This window comes from Lissotriton helveticus, chromosome 3_1, assembly GCF_964261635.1.
Source record: "Lissotriton helveticus chromosome 3_1, aLisHel1.1, whole genome shotgun sequence".
Taxonomy (NCBI): domain Eukaryota; kingdom Metazoa; phylum Chordata; class Amphibia; order Caudata; family Salamandridae; genus Lissotriton; species Lissotriton helveticus.
In genome coordinates this window covers 953,680,995-953,705,161 of record NC_136061.1, presented here as the reverse complement: position 1 = coordinate 953,705,161, position 24,167 = coordinate 953,680,995, and the positions used below count along the sequence as shown (strand labels likewise).

At 49.0% G+C, this 24,167-nt stretch overlaps 1 protein-coding gene across 9 annotated transcripts in view; it reads left to right on the top strand.

The window, feature by feature from the left end:
* Positions 1 to 24,167, top strand: part of RBM44 (RNA binding motif protein 44) — a 1,911,902-nt gene that overhangs the window by 1,261,862 nt on the left and 625,873 nt on the right. For all 9 annotated transcript variants that reach the window (XM_078681327.1, XM_078681325.1, XM_078681323.1 and 6 more), the window contains one exon: positions 9,563 to 9,588. In XM_078681327.1, coding sequence (XP_078537453.1) covers positions 9,563 to 9,588 — 26 coding nt within the window. The remainder of the gene's footprint in view (positions 1 to 9,562; positions 9,589 to 24,167) is intronic.

The window sequence follows — 24,167 nt, the reverse complement described above, 5'->3', positions numbered from 1 at the left end:
CAATTGGGAAGTAGTTGGAAAGATACTTGGATTTGTCGGACTTGTAGACATCTGTACCACCAACCTTTCAGGGAAGGAGTGCTGAGGAGAAATGCAGGGTTGTCCAGGACAGGCCTGTGGCATCTCACAATGTGGTGATTGACCAGGGTGCCAGTGCAAAATTTGGCCGCAGCGTTTCCAAAAGGGTGTCTATAAAGGCCTCATTGAAGGGCAAGACGGGCTCAGTAGATGTTTCCCCTAGTAGGAGCACTGTCTTTAAGACAACGGTTTTGACATTTACAGTGGGGAGCTGGAGATCATGAACTTCGGACACTCTACACATGACCATGGTATAAGCGCTCTCCTTAGTGGCAGAACCGGAGGGTGAGACGAGGATCGACTTAAAGGGGGTATCAACGCCACTAGATTTTTTTGGTGCTTTTTTTGTCTTGGCCAAAGACATGGAGTGCAATGCCAACCGACCTCAGAACGACTCTTGTGACTTTCGGACTGGGATTGACCCCTTGACTTGAATTGGTCTCTTTGCTGAGTATTCTGGTGCTCTGTGACATATTTCTGTTTGTGGTCTCGCTATGGCATTCTGGTGTGACTCAGTTACTACAGGAATACACAAAAGTGGGCTACCCCTGGAATCAATTCCTTTGTGTATCTGCAGAGTTCTGTAGAGATGCACTACCAGTGGGGGCATCTCATAAAAAGTTACGGACTGGCCTCACACACCGCCCGGTGTCATGCTTCATCATCGGCTGTCCTCGCCCTCTAAAAACTTGGTTTGATAGAGGGCAGCATACACCTGGAGACAGGGATGCACTTCTAAATCGAAGTGATGGCCGTGGGTGAGTGATAAGTGATTTAAAAACCATTACATTAGTCCATGTGCTATGTTTATTCAAATTGTAAATGTATGGTGAAGTGGACACAGAGGGTATACACCCCCTTCAACCCCCCCCCCCTTTTTTTAGGTCCTGAAGAATGCCACGTACTCTTCGGAGACACCTCAGCAGAAACATGTCGACCACATTTAATACTGTGAAGGGAGAATAATATCCCATACCACCGTCCACTTAGTTTTTAACCACAATACTTTTACCATTTGAATAAAAATAGCACATGGACTAATGTAATGGTTTTTAAATCACTTATCGCTCCCCCAAGATCATTACTTAGATTTAGAAGTGCATCCCTGTCTCCGGGTGTATGCCCGCCCTCTATCAAACCAAGTTTTTAGAGGGCGAGGATAGCCGATGATGAAGCATGACACCGGGCGGTGTGTGAGGCCAGTCCGTAACTTTTTATGAGATGCCCCTACTGGTAGTGCATCTCTACAGAACTCTGTAGATACACGTAGGAATTGATTCAAGGGGCAGCCCACTTTTGTGTATTCATGAGATAGTGGAGGCTGGCTCGCCCTTTGGCCCTGTGCCTCTGGTTCCCACCCTCAGCAACATTGCTGGGGTTATTGTGTGTGGTCAGTTACTGCAGGGCCTAGAGTTGTGCCTTGATCCACAGGCACACCTGATGAGGATTTGTCACAGACATTTGTTAGAGATGGGCCTTACAGAGTTTAAAATCTGTGGTTTTGCTAGGTTACATTTCCCTCACAAAAAAGTTAACTATTTAAGAAAAAAAACCGGTCTTTCAGATACAAAAGGTAGCAATGGATCTATGTGTGGTGGCACAGAAAGAAAGGAACTGACATCAGTTCTCTGGGCAGGCGCCTGTAGAGGCCCTGCATGCCATTTCTGGAGCAGAACAGTGTCCGTGCAGAGCTGAATGCCGCCACCTATGGGTGCGCAGAGGCACTGCTCAAAGGTTTACGGATCCAGCCTGACACTTGGGGAATATTCGATTATAGGTCTCTATCAGAAGAGCACATACTTTTGTCTTTCCGACAGCCACACTGCCAAGGTGTGACATTTGCCAGATACCAGCATTTAGGACATTGATGTAAGCAAAGGCAATTTACCTTTGCATTAAGCTGGATCTACATGGAAAGCATAGGAAAAATGCCTGTCTTACTCAGCCACCAATCCAGCAAAGTGATTTGTGGAGCTATTACTGCACCTCAGCCTATGTGCTAGCTCCATGGTTCTATCACAGCTAAGGCAACATAAACACTGTCCTCTCACTTGTTCTAAGTTGAGAATATCACTGGTGACGTTTTGATGTTGCAGTTCTCTTTGTTTTTGATGGCTATGATTTTTTATTTCACTGTCGGGAGCTTTGAAGCTGAGACTTTCTCTCTAATACGACTTCTTTCAATGTCAAGGGAGCCATCATACATGTTAATAGCTGTAGACTTAGCTCTGCATCAGGGCTGGAAAAACAAAGAAATCTCAGATACGCCCCAATTATTCATTCTGCGTCTCTTGAAAACTTCTAATGTGCCTAGAACAGAAGAACAATATAGTAGGACATCTCAAACACCTCCCAAGGGCCACTGCCACCACAGAAGGTGATCAAAGCCATCAGAGACAAGGTGGTTCTCCAAAACACTTTTTTTGTAAAACAAAAGTGCCACCCAGGATAGTCTGGAGTACTTTTCACTTTGAAATGGGGGCTCATATGCATATGGTTGTATAGCTACTATCATCCTGGGTGATTAATATTTATACACTTAAAGTGGCAAACAGATCTATAAGGAAAATATTTCTACCTTGTTGCTTAAGTTACAACTTTGGTGTAGCTCTGCAAGGTGTTCTTTCCCACCCACGGGTGAACTTGGTTCGATGCATCAGCGATGCATGTGAAGGATATGTTATTGCAGAACACTATTTAATGTGTAATTGAAATAGAAGTATTGCTTTTGGGTTACTAAAAATCCCATGAGGGATCAGGGGCACCATACTAACAGTAACAAACCTTATTCCGTCATTCACAGTATCACATACAATTGTACTAAGAAGTATGAACACTTTTAAGTAAAACATATCTATTGCTACCAGAATAATCTGTTTCTCAGTACATCTAAAACAACTACACAAAATATTAGAAAACCAGCAAAAAGGATGTTATAAATAACATGAATGAAATGAACATTTCTAACATTAACATGTCATCTAAAATGTAATCTAGAACTTGACACGCTAACATCTACTTTTATGCACTACATTAAGAGAGCATGGAAGGCAGAGCAAATTGCTGTCTAGAGTTTCTTATGGAGAAGACACACATTCCATACTTTGTCGACAGCAATAGCTGCATTTATCAGCAGAGGTGTGAAGACTGTATTCCCCGCAAAAGGTCAGACACGCTGCAATTCGGTTTTCCTCCGAACTCTGCTTCAGGTGAGATATGGCATCTGTGAAATGCAGTGTGCTGGCAGTAAGTGAGATGGTCTTTGGCAGATTCTCGGATGATAATCTGAGTGAAGGACCTCTCCTCACCAGTGGTAGTCCTTTTATAAAAAAAATTGGGGTTTCTGACATGTTTTCTTACATAGATGATTTGCGTCAAGGTGTGCGTCTCAGATGCTTCCTTATGAACATATAATGTAAAAGAATGTTCATTCCGACTACACCATTTCAGCTAAATGTCTGTACGTGTTCTTATTCAACCTTGACCTGAAGAAAAGTAGAGATTTAACCCAGACAATTGTTGCGTTAAGTGTTGTATCTGTGTCATTGATCGAATGGCTTAACGTTTTTATAGTTCTAAGAAAGGTCAGATGACATCTGCGTCTAATGGCAGACATTACAATGACTGTATAAAAAAGCAAACTTGGCGACTTCCATTGTTAAATCGGAAAAGATGGCAACTTCTATTATCTGAGATGGCGTCGGGCCTTCATTAGATTGAGTCAGACCTTAAGTGCTTTATTACAACCTCAGATGCGAAGTTGCAGCAATCCACTTTTTTTTATACTTTAAAGCCTAATACTCTGTCTTATCCCTTGTATCGTTTTTGAATCTTTATTTGCACTTTGCCCAAATTAAGAACTGAGTACAACTTGTATGGTCATGTACCAATCAATCAAGTAGATACAGAGGCTTAGACTGTAATAGTCTGACATGCATTACTGAACTGCAACCGGAGCCCTTCACCCTCGTATCACAGTTACTTTTATAAAACATAATGCAAATTGTAGTCAAACAGCAATGTACGTGACCTGCTTTCAGGCCTGAACCCACAAATTATCACCCACCATAGTAATTGCCACAATCCTCTCCCTATTCTCACTGTTTCTTATCTTCACCCTTTTGTAGTAGGTACAATTTAAGAGAGTACCAAATATCCTTGAGCTGGGCTGCAAGTGGCGGTTTTATACGGTTCTCACTAAGAAAATGTAGTACTGCTTATTAGGACAACAGGACTTCAGAATGCAGGGACTGAGCCCATCTACACCATCAGAAACCGTTGGCCCAATCCCTAGCTAGCGCACCTGAACCCTTACACCAATCAGGGTATTAGGTGATTTCGTCAACCTCGGACATGACCCTCTGATCCCCTAAGAGAATCGTGGAAACAGATCTTACCGCATTCATTTTATACTCATGCATGCCATTGGTAAAACATAGGACAAATATGCAGTACTTTTTCAATACATTTATTGTTTTTATTTTATTTTTTCATAGACAGAATGAGGTGCAATTTGGCAGATAGAACAAAGCATGTTAACCAGCGTTATGAACATGGTGAAAAGCGTAAACAGTCCAACCATGGCAGTTACATTTCTATATATCCCTACCTAGCTCTACTCCGATTCTGAGGGCATAATGGGTGTACCCTTTGCCTACGCTCTTAGGATAGCCTCAAACCAAAATTACTCAGCCTGGAGCTGAATTCGCAATTCCTCTCTGCAGCATCAGCTTTGGCAGAGCTGCATGTTGAACACAACAGTCGTCCCAGGACCATTATGGCTGGAGTGACCCTCTGGCCCACAAAAGGACGGGGCACTGTTTATATATTAAAACCACTTTGTACAGCTATGATGCAATGATGTGTCCAGATGTTAGAAGCTGTCTCTGAGCGGTCAATGTATGTACTAGGATATCTAATTCTAGATTCCTAGCCTTGAACAAAGTGTTGTACTGATTTTGTCACAGGAAAGGCTGTCTAAAACCAAGCAGCATGTGCAGTGTTACTTGAAATCATATTGCAAAAATATGAACAGTAAAAGGTAACCGGACTAAGACTAGGGCTGCAAAAATGTGTAAAATGTAAAACTAAGTGGAAAACCAAAGTGGGTCCATGAGGGCCTCACCACAGTGGTAAGACGGCATATATATTTTTTCATTACATTACAATAAACCATTCATCTCGTTTAGGGTTTGGTGGTGCGGGAGCACTGCTGAACATGGATGGGGCTCTGGCCTCACCAAACCTTTGAATCTCTAACTTCACTTAGATTTTGCAAACCGGTACGTTTCTGGTGGTGAAGCTTTAGTTCCGTCTGCTGCTAGATTGTTTGAACTCGGCGGCCCATCTTCCCCAAGTCCCATAAGATTTAGTGGTGGAAGCATTGCTCTTTTCGGGGCAGTGCTTCTTCCACTGATATACCCAACCCTTGATTTCCATATGAGACATGGTAGGTCCTGCAGGAAAGAGTGAAAAAAGCCCCTGATTACTAAAGTAGAAAAGTATGTGTGCCAGTGGGTGTTAAGTTTTGTTTTTCCGATACAAACATCTGCTTTGGTGGTTGGGGGGCATCTAAAGTGCATCTGCAATGTGCTGGGAAATGGAGGGCTTCCCCTACCTAGGTATCATGGCGTATTCTCACTGTGGCCTCTTATCAGCAGTTGAACAGAGTCCTTCAGGGTCTTGCTGGATTGGTGGAGTTCTGGAATACATTACCACTGTTGGTTATGGGCTTGGCGGCCATCGCCAAGAGGGTTTTTATTCTACTTTGTTTGAACATTGTGCAAAATTCAATGTATCCTCCTTGTCTGAGCCTGTTCCAGAGACTGAACATTCTTTTAATCTCGATGGTGTGCGCGGGAAAGAGAAGCAGGGGCGCCTTGTCGATTATTTAGAGGCATGGAGAATGGTGTTTTGGCCCTTTCAGATATTCAGCTTTATTGTTTTGCAGTACATTTACAGCACGCCGCCAGATGGTTGTTGGGCTCAGATAATTGGTAAAAGAGACTCTACATGGTATGATTGGGCCAGGCACATTGGCACGCTTATTGATGAGTGGAGGCCTTTCTGAACATTTGCTCCCTTATCTGGTTAGGCATACGACTGCAATAAGGGAAACTTAGTTAAAATGGGTAAATAAACTCCACAGAGCCCCTTTTTATAGGGAGCCGTGCCTCTGGGATCTCAAACCATTTCACACTATAGACTCTGACATTTTCATAGACGATTGCAGAGCCGGGTGCTTTCATCAGGCCAGGCATCTGTACCCGGTAGAGACCTTTCACACTTATCAGGAAGCGCAGGATAAGTTTCAGGTAGGAACGGGTTACTACCTGCAAAATGTTAAATTGGAGAACACAGTGGAGGAAGTAAGGCATGACTTTCCGGAAGCACTGCTCCCTTCTCAGATTTTAGGGGGTTTGCTACGATGGGGTGAGGGCAGACACATGATTACCCTGTTCCATGACTGAACACCCATTTAAGGTGAGGGCAGCATGGGAGGTGGAATTGGGGAGCCACTTCTAGACAGAGAATGGGACCATGCTTGTTGGCTGGTTCATATAGTATCCTGCGACAGCCTATTTAAATTATTGCATTTCAACTATCTGCATCGCACATACATGACACCGTCCAGGTTAAAAAAGATAGATCTCACAGAGGCAGCGAAATGCACTTGCTGCGGGGCAAAGGGGGCCTCCTTTCTGCATCTCACCTGACTCTGCAGAGGTTTACAGGTTCTAGAGCGAAGGTGGTGCTGAGAATTGAGATAGTTGAAAGAGTAAAAACTCCCCTTAACCCCGGGGCTTGTCTGCTGGGAGTATTTGCCTGATCGAAGGGACAGAAAATCCCTAAGAAGCCTCTTTGGCAAAATGACGGGTTGCAATCGAGTGGGTGGGGTCCCTTGTTCCACAGACATAATGGATCAAAGATGTTCTAGAATGGGGGTGGTAGAGAAACAACACATTCATCTGACCTTACATGTCGACAAGGCAGCCGAGGATGTAGCAACTTGGGGATTTTTATTAGACCGCTTTAACAACTATGGAGACCACGTTACTGAATTGAAATAAGGAGAACAAGAAGATTCATATATGCAGTGAATCAGGTGAAAGCTCCCAGGCCATGCTTGCGGGGTATGGTTGGGACCAGTATGTGAGGGAGTGGCCTAAAAATACAGGTTACTCTGCACTGTCTACCTTGTCTAGCTCTTGATGTCAGAGTAATCATTCAGTGGCGGCTCCTCTGCTATGGCTAGAAACATTGCCCCTCTGCTTTTGAGCAGTGCAAAGCACAAAACCTAGAATGATAATAACTTTGTGTTATCATTTTATTTTTCGTGCTGCTTTGCAGTTGGGAGGGGCTGCTGTGCTCTGGGAGCAGGGTAGGGGAGGAGCGGTTTGCCCACTCCTAAGTGCACAATGACTTCTTGGTCGGGCCTCTCGGGCTGCCCAAACCGTAATGCGCACTTTCCCTGATCTCCATGCAGGCTGCATTACAGCCTGCATAGAGAACATGCCCACACCTCCAGCCCCTGACTGAGCGCCGTGTCACAGCGCTCAGACCAATCACAACACTGATTGCACAGGGGAACTTGGGTGCTTATCAATCACTGCGCTGCATTGTGATTGGTCAGTGGGACCTGGCTGTGCTTCCTGTTTAGAGGAGAGCAGGAGCAGAATTGCAGTACGGGCACAAGGTACTTTTTTTTTTTTTTAAAGCAATCATGACAAAACATAGTTCAAACAGGGAAAATTACAAAAGTTTGAGAGGTGCACTCAGTAATATGATTAGCAAGAAAAAGTTCATGAAATTTATAGATCTTCTGTTCCTTCTTTATTGGTTTCTTCTTTTCTTTCTTTATAAAATACAGAGGCACAGCCAACGCGTTTCATTCCCTTTCGTGCCTTGGGAATTTCGTCAGGGCAAAAGTTTCACCGTCTCAGTCCCCTAATTCAAGGGAAAGGCTGCGTGTTCACCGTAGGTGCAGATGAAATGTATTTTCAAATACCCGACTGTCCAGTACCTTCATGTAGTGTAGTATTCAAGACGGAAATCCAAATACGTTCCTCCGTGTATGGGGAATAATAATGCTCGCAGACAGAGCGTACGATAGTTCTTGCCCCCGAGGGGCGGTGGTATGTCCTATGCGCCAACAGTTCCTTCAGATGGGTATAAACTCGATGCCGGGTAGCGTCTGTTTATATTACCAAGGGCAGTGTGAGGCACTGCCGTAATACCTCTGATAGGGTTTACGGCACCGATCATCAAACACCCGCCATTCCCGGAATTGTTCCTTGGATCAAAGGAACAATTCCGGGAATGGCGGGTGTTTGATGATCGTTTTCCCCGAACACGGACGGAGGAGCAGACGGTGCCGTAAACTTTTGTAATTTTTGCGTTTAACAGACATGCTTGGCAGTGGATGTGGAGAGTGGTTGCACCACAACAACTTACGAAACAGAGGAAGTTAATGTGCTAAACCTTGGTCTTCTGCTGTGGGCTTTTGTCTTTGTATTCATAGTACAAACAGGGTGCTGTTCCGTGTAAACAAAAAATGAGCTGCAAGGACTAACTCAAAAGATATCCAAAGATTTAGCATTGTTTTTTTTATCTTCGAGTCCCAACTTCTCATTTTTCTGAGATGCAAGAATCTGAAACCAAAAAGGTGGAAACCTCATAGAGTAACATAAGTGACTCATTAATAAAGACATCCTTGTCTTAATGTTCATTCTTTAGGGAGCTTCACAACAGATCTTTGTCATGGCAAAAACAACAAGGCTCTGCATCCAGCACTTTTTTCTTCTTCAGATCAACTCTGGTCAGATACACTCCTTTCTGCCTTTTCTCCATCTTTTGCTAACAACTTAGTATCAGACTCATCAGTCAAAAGACTTGAGGTGCCCCCTTTCGATCCAGACCAGCAGTAATCGTATCCATGTCTATTTCTTCTGTGAAGGGAGTCAAACCAGGGTTGACCCTACATACCGCATCTCCTTCCAGTCTGGGAGAATGAAAATCCTCCACCAGTCTTTGTCTTCTTACTTTAGCCTCCTGGATCCTTGACACATTCAGAATGGTTATTCGTGGTTAACTGCCAAATATTTAACCAATTCAAATAAGTCAACATTACCAGAGAATACGTTTTGCTTCACCTTACAAAGTTCTTATTCATTTGACTATTTTAATTTCACTTAGTGTGTGAAAAAGTGTCATAGGTACATACAGAACTGTCACTAGCTGCTTTTTTGACAGAAGCATTTCAAACACTTAGTGATGTTCTTTGAGTGTAATTATTCCATTTTGCATTGCTTCATTGAAATCTAAATGTGCACTTTTGGAAAATGTATGTAAATCAGAGCATCCTTACATAATGAAATTGTTGCCCCACCATGTAAGGGGGACACTCACTGAATGGAGCGGCTAGATTATGTTCATGTTCTTGTAACTCATATGTGAAGATTTTCTTTTTCTTTTTTCTTTACAGATAATGAAATCAGATATTGAGCCTGAGTAAGTAGGTTTTCAACAAGCTATTTGTAATGATGAAGGTTGGAAATGTCATGGGAGAGAAATGGTACTTACTCTTCATGGATCAAATAAGAAAATACTAATACTGCATCACAAAACTTTTATTTATCAAATACAGAGTCTATTGTAAAAATGTTTTGCGCCAATTTGGAAAGGGGTTTTCTAAACTGTTACACAAAGAAAGCACTAAAAATGGCAAATTTATAAATGTTATTCTCTTTACTCCTTGACCTGCTTTAGAACAGCCTACCTTTTACAAAATGACATGTGTCCACTCCTAGGAGAAAGATCTTGTTCTAGTCTACTTTTTCTGATGGATACATCTCCAACATATTCCTCATGTTATGAGAAATCCTCCAGGTATCTAATTAATTTCCCAAGCTACAGCTCTTCAGTGTCACCATTTCTGATAGATACATCTGCCAGTGGATTCCTCACCTTGTGAATATCCCCCTGCGCAGCAGCCAATCGGAAACTTTTGTAGCTCTCCACGCCGGCGAGGTCATGGACGACGTCGCAGAGGTTATGACTCAGCTCGCGACCCCGCTGACGTCACTGGATCCATAATAGGGCCTCGTCGGCGTTATGTCAGTTCCCTTTTTTCCGCGCCGTCGACGCCAACGGTTTCTTGGGACTCTCTGTAGTAACATTGTTATTATAGTTGTTCTTGTCTGTTCTTCTCGTTTCCTTTCGAAGATGTCTGGGAGAAAATCTGGTTTCAAGCCCTGCAGGGAGTGTGGGAAGCAGATGTCCATCACTGATCCGCACGAGGAGTGCGTATGGTGCTTGTCTTCCGATCACGACGTCGATGGATGTGCGTGTTGCAGGAAGATGACCTCTAAGGCATTAATGGAAAGTGAAGCGAAGTTATTTATTGCTAAAATGAAGAAGAGTAAGAAGGCGAGTAAAAGAAGATCGAGGTCGGGCTCGAAGTCGTCGTCGGGACATTCGAAGTCGAAGAGACATAAGAGAAAGAAGCACTCTTCAAGGTGTCACTCTGATAAGGAACCGGCGCCGAAGTCGTCTTCTCCTCGACTTCGCAGTAGTGATGTCTATCCTTCTCATTCAAAACCGGTCTAGCCAGAGAAGGAAGTGTATCCTGAAGTCGAAGTCTCTCGATCACCGACGCCGGCTCCATCGGATTCGGTTCATTCTTCGGATCCGGGTGAAGCCGAGCCAGAGCAAGAAGATCAGGAGCAGCCTGAAGAGGTTCCTTTGTCGGCACCAACGGGCACGACTCCAGGTACAGTGGCTTCGGAGCCGGCACCGGGAAATTATCCCCCTTTCCCGGCTTCAGGCCAAGACCATCACACAATCTAAACGCAATGTATGGTGTCTTTGCAAGGGCAATGTACCCCTCTGGTGCGCCTGCGGGCCCCATGGGTCCTCTTGCCTTTAATTTGGGTGTCCCTCAGGCTTATGCCCAGGCTCCATTTATGCCCTTTCTTCCATCGACGCCGTCCTGGAATCGTCAAGAATCTCCGGCGCCGCCTGTTCGTCCTCGTTCGGCGCTAGCAGCGCAGTCGGATCCGTGTTCGACGCCTGTTCCGAATCCGATGGAGTTGGTTGTGGATCCATCGACTCCAGTCCCGAGGATCCGCTCCAGGAGGGAGGCCCAAAGAGTTGTGGAAGAGGCACGCTATCAGAAGGACATGGAGGAAGGTGAACTTCCTGATTCTGAGGACTATTTTGCGGAATTAAAAGATGCAAGTGGTCTTGATGTCTCCCCTGAGTGGGATTTTTCTCCTGGTTCAGATGCTCCTTCTAAGGAGGTAGTCCCATATCACACAGTTGTGAGAAAAGCTGCAGAGTTATTGGACATTAATCTTCAAACCACTGAATTTAAGTCCAATCTATTGACTGAAGTGTTGCATTCTCCATCCTCTGTGACTGAGCCTTTGTTACCATTTAATGAGGCAATTCTGGAGCCGGTGTTGGAGGTTTGGAGAAAACCTTTGTCTGCACCTGCAGTCTCTAGGACTGTGGCACGGATATATAGAGTGGCACCGGAGGATCCAGAATTTTTGTCAGCTCACCCTTCACCTGAGAGCCTTGTGGTTCAGGCGGCTTGCTCAAAGAAGTTTTCAGGAGCTTTCCCACAGGTTCCAGCTGACAAGGAGTCAAAAAGGATTGACCAGTCCGCTAAGAAGGTGTTCTCATCAGCGAGCATGGCACTGAAGTCATGAAATGCAACTTGCTTGATGGGAAGGTATATCCATACCTTGATGGACTCCTCTAAACTGTTGCTGCCAAAACTGTCTGACAGGAAGAATTTTCAGGAGGTTTTGGATGATACCCAAGCTGCTGCGCGCCAGGTCATTCAGAGTGGCCTGGATACAGCGGACTCGTTGGCTAGAATTATGGGCTCTGCAGTGGCAACGAGAAGGGGAGCTTGGTTGAAGTCTTCAGACTTTTCTCAAGATGTGCAGGCTACTTTGTTGGACTTACCATTTGACGGTACGGGTCTGTATGTTAAGAAGGCTGATGCCGCACTTGAAAGATTCAAAGATAGTAAGGCCACGGCAAGATCACTTGGCTTGCAGACCCAGTCCAGAGGATCCTTTCGTAAATGCAGAGGATTCGGGAACTCTTCCTTTTGTTCGCAAGGGCAGCCTCGTCAGCAGCAACAGCAGCAGCAACAAAATACTCTGTATTAGTCTTATACAGGAAGAAACAGAGGTCGTCCACGAGGTCGCCAACCCTCCTCTTCCTCTACCTCTCCTCCTATCGCCGCTGCAAAGCAGCCCTAGATTCCCCATTCCCATTTTCTGCGGGATTGGGAATCGGTCACTGCAGACCAATGGGTTCTCAATCTTGTGGCAAATGGGTATGCTCTTCCCTTCAGGGAATTTCCTCCAACTTACTCTCCTTGTCAAGGGGTTGCTCAGAGGAACATCTCCGTCTCCTTCATGAGGAGGTTCTGACCTTGTTAAAGAAAGGCGCGATAGAGGTGGTTCCAGAGCAGGAAAGGGGTCAGGGATGCTACTTCCGGTATTTCCTGATTACCAAGAAGGATGGCAGGCTTCGCCCAATCCTGGATCTCAGGATCTTGAATCTTTAACTGAAACAAGAGAAGTTCAAGATGCTTACCCTTGCGCAGGTTCTTCAGGCGCTGCTGGAAGAAGACTGGATGGTGTCGCTCGACTTACAGGACGCGTATTTTCATATCCCGATCCTGGAGTCGCACAAGAAGTATCTCCGTTTTACGGTGGGGTCGCAACACTACCAGTTTGCGGTCCTTCTGTTTGGTCTTACTACTGCGCCTCGAGTCTTCACCACGGTGATGGCAGTGGTGGCAGCCCATCTCAGGAGGTCGAGGATTCCTGTATTCCCCTATCTGGACGACTGGCTGATCAAAGCAGAGTCTCCAGAGAAGGTGCTCCATCATCTGCAAGAGACAACTCAGTTGTTGTACAGGTTGGGTTTTTCGATAAATGTACCCAATTCTCACCTGGTGCCCTCACAGCGCAACCTGTTTATAGGGACAGTACTGGACACTACTGTTTGTCGGGCATTCCCTCCTCCTCAAAGGATTCTCGACATTCAGGAAATGATTCCTTTGTTTTACAATGGAGCTGTTGTTCCAGTCCTGAAGGTCCTTCCCCTGCTCGGTCTGTTTGCTTACTGCATTCTGCTGGTCAACCATGCACGCTGGCACATGAGGGCGCTCCAGTGGTGCCTCCGCAGGCAGTGGTATCAGCACAAAGGAGGTCTCAGGGAGTCTGTGAGGATCTCCAGAGAAACTGCAGCGGATCTGTCTTGGTGGAGCGTGGAGGGCAATCTGTCACAAGGAAAGCCCTTTTATCTGCCTCCATCGGTTGCCACAGTGATCACAGATGCCTCCACTCTAGGGTGGGGTGCTCATCTGGGGGATCTGGAGATAAAGGGTATTTGGTCTCCAGAGGAAAGGTTGCTTCACATCAACCTTCTGGAATTAAGGGCGATTCGTTTGGCACTCAAGGCCTTCCTCCCTTCCCTTCGCGGTCAGTCGGTTCAGGTCCTGACAGACAACACGACTGCGATGTGGTATGTCAACAAGCAGGGAGGAGTGGGGTCGCATCTTCTCTGCAGAGAAGCTCTGCGTCTCTGGTCTTGGGTCCAGGACCACAAGATTTGTCTGATGGCAAATCATCTGGCCGGAGTTCTGAACGTTCGTGCAGACAGTCTCAGTCGGCAATTGTCAGCCGACCACAAGTTGAGGCTTCACCCAGAGGTGGTTCGTCACGTCTTCCGGACGTGGTGAACTCCTCAGGTGGACCTGTTCGCCACTCGCGAGAACGCTCACTGCCCCTCATTCTGCAGTCTCTAGTATCCGTTGCAGGGAGCTTTGGGGGATGCGTTTCAGTTGAGTTGGGGCTCTCAACTCCTTTACGTGTTTCCTCCCATACCCTTGATTCCTCGGGTTCTGAGGAAGATTCGCCAAGACCGGGCCCAAGTTATATTGGTCGCCCCGGATTGGCCAAGAAGGGTGTGGTACACAGATCTTCTCCACCTCTCCTCGTGCCCGCCGCTCCGTCTCCCTCTCAGGGCAGAACTCCTCTCAGATGGAGGGGCAGGTTCTACACCCCCACCTCCAGACCTTACACCTTCATGTCTGGAGATTGAACGGGGCAACCGGAATTCCTTTTCTCTCCCGCCTGATGTGGTGGATGTAATTCTTTCGGCCAGGCGTCTTTCCACCAAGTCAATCTATTCCTGTAGGTGGTCCAAATTTGTTTCCTGGTGTGGAGAGAAATCTATTGACCCCTTGAGAGCTTGTTTGTCTAACATACTTCAGTTTGCTCTTTCTTTGGCCCAGCAGGGTTTTGCCGTGGCGACTGTAAAGGGTTATTTGTCGGCCTTGTCGGCTTTCCTTTGTTTGCCCGACCAGCCGTCATTATTTAAGTCACCTATTGTATTACGTTTTATAAAAGGTCTTACCAACAAATTCCCTCCAACTCCATTTATTGTGCCTCAACGGGACTTGAATTTTGTCTTGACCTACTTGATGGGTTCACCCTTTGAACCTTAACACAAGTGTCCCATGAGACTTCTGTCTTTTAAGACGATCTTCCTTGTTGCAATTACCTCAGCAAGGAGGGTAAGTGAGCTTCAAGCTCTTAGTACGAAACCCCCATTCCTGACCATTCATGCTGAGAGAATGGTACTTAGGACCAGGGCTGCTTTTCTGCCTAAGGTGGGAACTCCCTTCCATCTGGGGCAGTCCATTACCCTTCCTACCTTTTATCCTCCCCCTCACCCTTCCAAGGAGGAGGAGCGGCTTCACCGCTTAGACCCTAAGAGGGCGGCGAGTTTTTACCTCGATAGAACTAAGGACTATCGTGTGGACGACCAGCTTTTTGTTGGATTTGCTGGCTGTAAGAAGGGGAAAGTGGTGCACAAGCGCACGCTATCGAGATGGATTATCCTGTGTATAAAGATCTGCTACGCCCTGGCTGGTAAGGAACCTCCAGAGGGTATAAGGGCTCATTCTACTAGAGCATAGTCATCAACATCTGCTTTGGCTAGAGGTGTACCTGTAGAGGATATTTGTAGAGCCGCAACTTGGGCCTCCCTCCACACTTTTGCGAAGCATTACTGCTTGGATACTGAGGTGAGGAGGGACGGCCACTTGGCGCGCTCTGTCCTCCAGGATTTCTTGGTATAGCAGAGTGGACACCCTCCTCCGGGAGTGGGGACTGCTGTGGGATTCTATTCACAAGGTGAGGAATCCACTGGCAGATGTATCTATCAGAAGAACAAGTTACTTACCTTCGGTAACGCTTTTTCTGGTAGATACAGTATCTGCCTGTGGATTCCTCACTGACCCACCCACCTCCCCGTTGTCTTCACTTCTATACCTGCTATGTGTATATTTGAATGTTTTTTAAATGGATGTATTATATATTCATGCATATTGCATTGTTTTCACACTGTGTGTTGGTTTGAATACTGTGTACTATGTATACTATTACTGTTTATTTCGGTCTGTCCGTGTGCCTCGGGGGCACGGAAAAAAGGGCGGAACTGATGTCATCACGCCGACGAGGCCCTATTATGGATGCAGTGACGTCGGCGGGGTCGCGAGCGGAGTCGTACCCTCTGTGACGTCGTCGACGACCTCGCCGGCTTGGAGAGCTACAAAAGTTTCCGATTGGTTGCTGCGCAGGGGGATATTCACAAGGTGAGGAATCCACAGGCAGATACTTTATCTACCAGAAAAAACGTTACCGAAGGTAAGTAACTTGTTCGTCTTCAGCTTTGACTGTGCCTACTGGATGTGATGAAATCATAGTATATTGGTTGCCACCTCTGGCACTGGTATTAGTTCTTGTTCACCCTGCAGTGACGTGGTCTGTAGCTTTGTTATACTGAAGGAACTATTTCTGACAGAGACTTGGTTAGATGTGTCCCCTTAGGATTTCAGGATTAAACCCCTTCACAACTGCAACAAGATGTAATTTTTGATTCCACATGACATCTAAATATGGGGTCTCAGATGTAATAATGGTCCTTTAGCTTGTGAATGTAGTTGTTTATTGCACCAGAAGTCTTTTTAGGAAGCGTGAGACCAAACAGTTTTTGTCCAAGACTAACTGCATTTTCCAGGATTGCGCTGGTACTCCTGGGCTACTTCTCAATTATGAATTCCCTCCTCTGGTCAATATCAGTAGCTTCCAAATCGATGCTTCCTGATTCTCCATGCCCACAGCTTTGGTGCCTAAGAAGAAAGTGCTCTTACACGGTGACATCCCCTCAACGGCTGCCTGAGGTGCCACTCTGACATCTGCCTTAAACACTGTCATCAAATTCTCAGACGTTGACAGAGTGTCAAAGGAGATTAAGGCTTCTTTTTATGATGAACTCTTGGTGGACATCTTGCTAGTGCCCGGGACTTAATTGATGTTGGAATTTTTTTGGTTGGGCTTGGTGCCCTTCCCTTATGAGGTCTATGGCTATACAGAGGACAATGAGTCTGAGGCTGGTAACCTCCCACTGTAACATACTGATGCTGGCTTGCTCCATGATTTACCAGATTCAAGTCCTCTTAATACTTTCTTAAAGAAGTTCCTTAGCCATCTGATTCTTTTTCAGATACAATATCTTTGTTAATTATGGTAGTATGAAAATCAGCATCACCACAACAGATATTACTGTCTGCAGAGGCTAAAGCAAACATTTTGAGATTGTGCAGACCTCCTCTTCAGTTGAAGAGGTATTGCTTTGCATAATGAGGCACTCTTTGAACCTGTTCTGACTGAAGGGGAATACCTTTTTGGGTCAGCAATGCACAGAGGATCCTGGCGTGCCCAGTGTGAGAAGTTGGCCTGATATGCAGTGCTCACTATTCTAGTGATCACTATGTATCAGTCCAAACAACCCTTATTGATGATTGGTTGTAAGTCAACCTTATAGACCAGCTATCCTAGTAGCATGGATACGAGCAGTCTAAGGCTAAGACTCTAGAGGGCGTGTTAAGCCAGCTGTTTTACCATCACCTTACCCCTTGAACACCAAGTGAAAGGACACCACACAAGTCGTTATGAAAATAAACAGATATTTATTCATAACAAGTCTACCCTGAACTCTTTGAGTCAGGGAGCTAAGCACACAACAAAACTCTTAAGGAAATACTGTAAGTCGCACAATTTACACAAATGCCCGAGGGGCACGAAAAACCATATACTACAAAAGTGGAATGCGAAATTACTAGCAGGTAAATACTACTCTCATAGGCTTTGGGATCGCTAGGACTGGACTACTGAACCTTTAGATTGCTAGCAGGAGACCTAGGGACGTCGTGTGCAGAGTGGGAACTCTCACGTGTAATGCGGAACAAAGTCTATAGATCCTAGTAAATGCAAAGTTAGTGTTTTCGGGCGAACCCGACTAGGTAGGTCAAAAACGAAAGTGGATCTAGACACTTAGAGAGTGGGCCTACGCTGGAGCACCGGAGTACTCGGTTTACCTAGCCCAGGGGCTGCGGCTGCATAGGGTTCAAGTGTCGTCGGGTTTCTTCGTTGATGAACCAGGAGCCTGAAGAAAGAGTTGCTGGCAGGCGGCCAGTGAAGAAAGTTCGGAGTGATTCAAGCCTGGATCAGGGAAGAAGAGGACCTGAAAGCAGAGGGGACCAATTTCTGAATCACTAGCCAGTGATTAAGTGGGCACCAGGATGGCACCGGGCGAAGTCACCGCAGTCAGGTGAGTGGGCTCTGCAGTCTCTCGGACCAGGAGGCGTTGTCGGCGACCAGGATGGAGGTGCGAGCTGTCCCACGAAGGTTCTTGCTGTCGACGTCGCTGGACCCAGGATTGGGCAACAAGTCTTGGCAAATGCAAGGCCCACGCGGTGGACCTAAAATGGCGTCTTGAGTGGACCAGGAGGGTCCAGGGTGCTTCTCTGATGGAGGGAAGCAAGGGCCAGTCTGGAGCAACCAGACCAGCAGTGTTTGTCGTCGTGGAGCGTCGTGAAGGGGCCACTAGCCAACGGGCAAGCGACCTGGACAACGCGGTGAGCAGCAAAAAGCAGAAGGGCCCCACGCAGATCTCGTGGATGCAGGGGGGCTGAACTTCGATGCTGGAGCTGCTCAGGGTCGGGGCTTCTCTTACCCCAAGGCACTCAGTCGAGGGTCACTCAGGCGTCGTGCTGGACAAGCGTCGTGCAGTTCTGAAGATGGCCGGTCCCTCGAGGTCTCGTCACACCCACGGATCACAGCTGGGCTGATGATGCAGGTTGAGGTCAGAGGTGCCAGGGAAGCCGGTTCTCGTCGTGCTGGAGCAGTCTTGATCCGAAGGAGAGACTGGCAACAAACCGCGATGCTTGGTTGGTGCCTGCTGCTGCAGGGTGACTACTCCTTAGTCACAAGGGAGAAATCTTAGGAAGAGTCTTGAGTTCCTTTCGTGGAAAGTAGTTTCAGGATTCAAAGATGATCTGATTTGGAAGGGGGCCAGTTCCTACCTTTATCCTGCAAAAAGGGGCTGGCACGCGACTAAGTCCTGCCCTATGGGTGGGACTAGGAGGGGGGTGGTTACACCCCTCTCCTTTGGCGGGCTTTCCCCAGGCCAGGGGCTGGAGTGCCCCTGGAACTGGTTTTAGCCGGCCTATGCACAGTGAGCACCGGGGTGCCACTTGCAGTCACCTTCCTCTAAAGCCCTGCCTACCTAGAATACACAAAATCCTGTCTGGGACGGTGCTGGCACCGCCCCTGACAGGAAACCCTTTGTCCTTGCCTCCTGCTCTGGGAGGACTCCCAGCAGCAGGAGGGCAGACTTGTGTCTCGGTGGCAGCATCCATTTTGTGGAGCTAAGGCTATGTCTGACTTTAACCGGGGTTACAGGTTACATACATGTCGTGTCCCTCTAGAAGGGTGGAATGCTAACCCTGTCGCCAGAATTGGCGAGGGGTTAGTATTCCAATTCGTATGACACCTTACTCGACATGTTTTGATAAAGCGATACCAGAGTTGGCATATAACCGCAAGGATTATAATGCACTTAAGAGTATATGGTATGCGATATCATGGAAACGGCTAAGGGATGGATCCCGAAAGCCGCAGACAGGCTCAGCTCATGCCAGAGCACTATCTCACACGATTCCAAGCACTCTGCCTTCAGGATTGTTAAGGCCTGCCATAGGAGTGACTGATAGGAGATCTGTGTGTCCATTTTTAGGGTTAGATATAGGTATACTATATCTAAAGCAAAGGGTGATTACACCACCTTGCCCCAGCTGTCAAGCAGCCAGTTGTGTCAGATTTGGATGGCCAGCCAGGGGTGGCATAATACATGCTGCAGCCCCTGGTAGGCCCTGGGTACACCTATGCCCTGGGTACCTAAGGTACACTGTACAGGGACTGATAAGGTGACTCAGTATCCAATTAGATATGTACCTAAGGTACATGGAATCCATTTTACAGAGAGAGCAGTAGGCCTGGGGTCCTGAATAGCAGGGCCCCAGGTCAACTAAGTCAGAAAACCAGCAAAACACCAGGCAAAAAGTTGGGGGCAACCATAGTCAGGGATCTACCTTCCTACACCCAGTGCAATCCATAGTTATTTTTGTCAGTCCCTTAGCCTTAAGGTTTGGTGCTTAAAGCATCTTCCTTGAAATTTAGCTCAAGTTCCTTCTCCACAGGCCCTGCAAGCATCTGGTCTAAAACACAGGAATCTGAAAGAAACCGGTTAGTATTAGATTCCTTACCTTAGAATATCCCCAGGCGTCAGACTGGATCCGGAAATTTTTGCGTAGCAGTACCCTTGCACGTCGGTAGGCGTGGTCTGCGGCTCCGCGTCCGTCGTCGGCATCGTGGGCTCCGTGATGTTTTCGTCGGAATACTTAGACGCCGCCTCCGCGTGCTGACGTCAGTTCTTTTTTGCGCGCCAGCAGCGCAGATCCGCAAAAAAGTGGTACCTTAGTCATTTTTTGACTAAACTTTTTTGATCCCTTTTGATAATTTTTCGAGTCTTCGACTCCGAACGGTGCCGGTAGGGATGCCTGGTTTTAAGCCTTGTGAGGATTGCGACCGGCTGATGTCGGTCACGGACCCTCACCGTCGGTGTCTCCACTGTCTCGGCGTCGACCACGACGACAAGACCTATTCCGACTGCTGGGCCCTGACTTCGAAAGCTAGACGGGAGCGGTCCTGCAAGCGGCTCGAACTCCGGCAGTCTGCCCCGTGCCGAGCGAGAGGTCCCGGTCCAGACAGAGGTCGAGGGACCGGAGCCATCGTAGCTCCGGGAGTCGACATCACTCCTTGGGGTCAAAGTCGTTAGGTAAGCACAAGAAGTCGAAGATGCGTCCTCGCTCTTCCGACTCCCCCGACGCGGCCGGGTGTTCGGGTGATACCGCCCGCACGGCTCCATCGGAGTCCCGGGTGTCGCGTCCGGCCCCACACCCTCCGGTCCCTGGGCCGCACGTGACGCCGGAGGAGATCGAGCGGTTCCTCATGGCCATGAGGGCCCTCTCTCCTCCAACGGGCCCAGCGGACCCGTCTGGGGGTCCTAGCGGGTCGGGGGCTTCGGCCCCGACGCCGTCGGGTGCTTCGGCCGGGTCATCGCCGGTGGACCTAACTACCTCCCCGGTGCCAGTCCCTCAGGTGTCACCCCCGGCGCCGTCTTCAGGCGGCGCCGTCCCCAGGCGGCGCCGTCCCCGATGCCCCCCTCGATCCGGCGCCGGAGCAGCGACGCTGGGTGCCGCTCTCTACGCCGATGGGGGAGTTTTACTTCAATGAACCGGCCCCCCCATTTGACAATCCTGACCAGGAGATGGGTGATGAGGAGGAGTATTGGGAAGGGGTCTGAGGACCCTCTGACACGGGAGTGTCAGTCCCAGGAGGACTGGACAGGTGGACTTGGGGATGCCAGTGGTCTGGACACCTTCGCCAGACGCTGGTTTTGTCTCACCTCCTACCGTGGCTACGGAGGAGGGGGCTACCTACAGTGTGGTGCCGACGCGGGCGGCCAAGGCCTTGGGCCTTGAACTCCCCGTCGCGGCCGTGAGGACTAACCTCCTCACTGAGGTCCTTAAACCGCAGTCAAGCTCGGCCGAGCCTCTGCTGCCGTTTAATGAGGCCTTGACCGACGTTCTTTTGGGCACTTGGTCCAGGCCTGCTACAGGTTTGCCTGTAGATAGGAACGTGGCCAGACGCCACCTCCCGGCCCCGGGCAACCCTTGTTTCCTGTCCACCCACCCCACCCCTGAGAGCCTGGTGATCCAGGCCTCCAATTCCCAGACCGCATTCCCGTCGGCCCCGCCTGACAGGGAATCCAAGAGGTATGAGCAATACGGCAAGAAGGTATTCTCCTCCCTAAGTCTGGGACTGTGGTCTTCCAACACCGCATGCCTCTTGGGCCGCTACACCCACTCCCTGTGGGATACGGTCGCGGAAGTGTTGCCAGAATGCCCGTTGGAGGTACTGGCTAAACTCGGCCAAGCCCTTGGGGAAGGCCGAGATGCGGCACGTTATTCTATTCGGTGTGGACTGGATACCACCGACTCACTGGGCAGATCGATGGCAACGACGGTGGCGATTCGTCGCCACGCCTGGTTGAGGTCCGCCAACTTCTCGGCTGATGTCCAGAATACACTCATGGACTGCCGTTTGATGGCCGTCGCCTTTTTGGCGACAAGGCAGACCATGCGCTTGAGCGCTTTAAGGGCTACAGCCAGGTCCTTGGGCCTTTCGGCCCCGCGCCAGCAAATGGGTGCCTTTCGCTCCTTTCGTGTCCAAGGAAGGGGCGCCCCCACACGTGCTGCCAGCCACGCACCGCAGAGTAATACCCAACGCGGTGGCGGCCGTGGAATCCGCCGTGGCGGCGGTCGGGGACAACGGCGAGGTCAGTCCACACCTTCCCCTGCAGCATCCGCCTCAAACCCTCCTAGTCCGTGCTTTCAGGCCCATGTGACGCCAGTGGGGGGCAGGGTTTGCCATCACCACCACCACTGGCGCAATGTCACTTCGGACAGGTGGGTGCTGCAAATCGTCCGAAGGGGCTACTCCCTCCCCTTCGAGGCGACCCCTCCAGCCATGCCACCGCAGAACCACCGTGTATCGGGGGATCATTTGCGACTTCTGCAGGAGGAAGTTATGGCCCTCTTGGCCAAGGGGGCCATTGAGCGCGTTCCTGGGCCAGAAGTAGGGTGTGGTTGCTACTCCCACTACTTTCTGGTACCCAAGAAGGGCAAAGGGGGCCTACGCCCTATCTTGGTTCTGCGGAACGTCAACGGCCTCCTCCGGAAGGAGAAGTTCAAAATGCTGACACTGGCTCAGATCTTAGCTGCCCTGGACCCAGGAGACTGGATGGTAGCGTTGGACTTGCAGGACGCTTATTTTCACATCCTCGTCCTGCCGGCCCACCGACGCTACCTGCGGTTCACGGTTGGCCGCGAGCACTTTCAGTTTACCGTGCTCCCCTTCGGCCTTACCAGCGCCCCACGTGTGTTCACAAAGGTGATGGCGGTGATCGCAGCTCATCTGCGCAGGTTAGGGGTTTCAGTCTTCCCCTACCTCGACGACTGGTTGTTGAAGGCGGGCTCGCCCCAGACAGTCGTCAGCCACCTCCAGACGACGGCAGACCTCCTGCACCAGCTGGGGTTCTCAATCAATGTGCCGAAGTCACACCTGTGTCCCTCTCAGAAGCTCCTCTTCATCAGAGCGGTTCTCGACTCGGCGCAGTTTCGGGTTTATCCACCCGAACAGTGGGTTCGGGATATTCAGGCTCTGATTCCGATCTTTCAGCCTTTATCCCGGGTCTCGGACAGAATGACACTGCGGCTTCTGGGGCTGATGGCCTCCTGCATCCTTCTGGTGCATCACGCCTGGTGGCGGATGCACGCTCTGCAGTGGGACCTGAAGTTTCAGTGGGCCCAGCATCAGGGCAACCTCTCCGACCATGTCCTGATCTCGGAGGGCACTGCGAGACAGCTGCAGTGGTGGCTCACGGACCGCGATTGGGTCAGCGGCAGATCCCTCTCCCTTCCCCAACCGGAGCACATAGTTGTGAAGGATGCGTCCCTCCAGGGCTGGGGAGGCCACATGGGAGAGGCGTAGATCAGAGGCCTCTGGTCTCCAGCGGAGTCCCGGCTCCATATCAACCTTTTGGAGCTGCGGGCGATTCGTCCAGCACTGAAGGCATTCCTCCCCTCTGTCCGGGGGAGTGTAGTGCAGGTGTTCACGGACAACACCACCGCCATGTGGTACTGCAACAAACAGGGCGGGTTGGGGTCTTGCCAGGAGGCTCTGCACCTCTGGCAGTGGCTGGAACATCAGGGCGTGACCCTGATGGTTCAACACCTGGCACGTTCTCTGAACGCCAGGGCGGACGTACTCAGCCGTCGGTGCATGATGGATCACGAATGGCGTCTGAACTCTGACGTGGCGCAAGGTCTCTTTCAGCAGTGGGGAGAGCCTTGGTTAGATCTATTCGCCACCGAAGAGAACGCGCAATTTCATCAGTTCTGCGCGTTGGAATTTGCAAGGCGGCACTCGCTCGGAGACGCTTTTCGTCGCGAGTGGAGTTGCGGTCTGTTGTACGCCTCTCCGCCTATACCACTTCTGCCCAGAGTGCTGAAGAAGATCAAGCGCGACCGGCCCCAAGTCATCCTTGTGGCTCCGGACTGGGCACGAAGGTACTGGTATCCCGAGCTACTCAGTATGTCAGTCGATCCCCCGGTTCGTCTGCCTCTTCAGGAGGACCTTCAGTCGCAGCAGCAGGGGACGGTCCTCCACCCGAACCTGTCCAGTCTCCACCTCCATGCTTGGAGATTGAGCGGTGACAGTTGAGGCCATTTGACTTGCCTCCTGAAGTCTGTAACATCATTCTGGCAGCCAGGCGCCCCTCCACAAAATCGGTATACGCCTGCAGGTGGAATAAGTTTGTGGCATGGTACACAGCAAAGGCTGTGAATCCACTTTCTGCCCCTCTGCCCCTCTTTCTGAGGTTCTTCTCTTCCTTCTTTCTCTTGCCCAGCAGGGATCTGCTCTGAGCACTATCAAGGGCTACCTTTCTGCCCTTTCAGCCTTTCTCAGGCTGCCTGATCAACCTTTTTTGTTCAAGTCCCCTATTGTAAATCGCTTTCTGAAGGG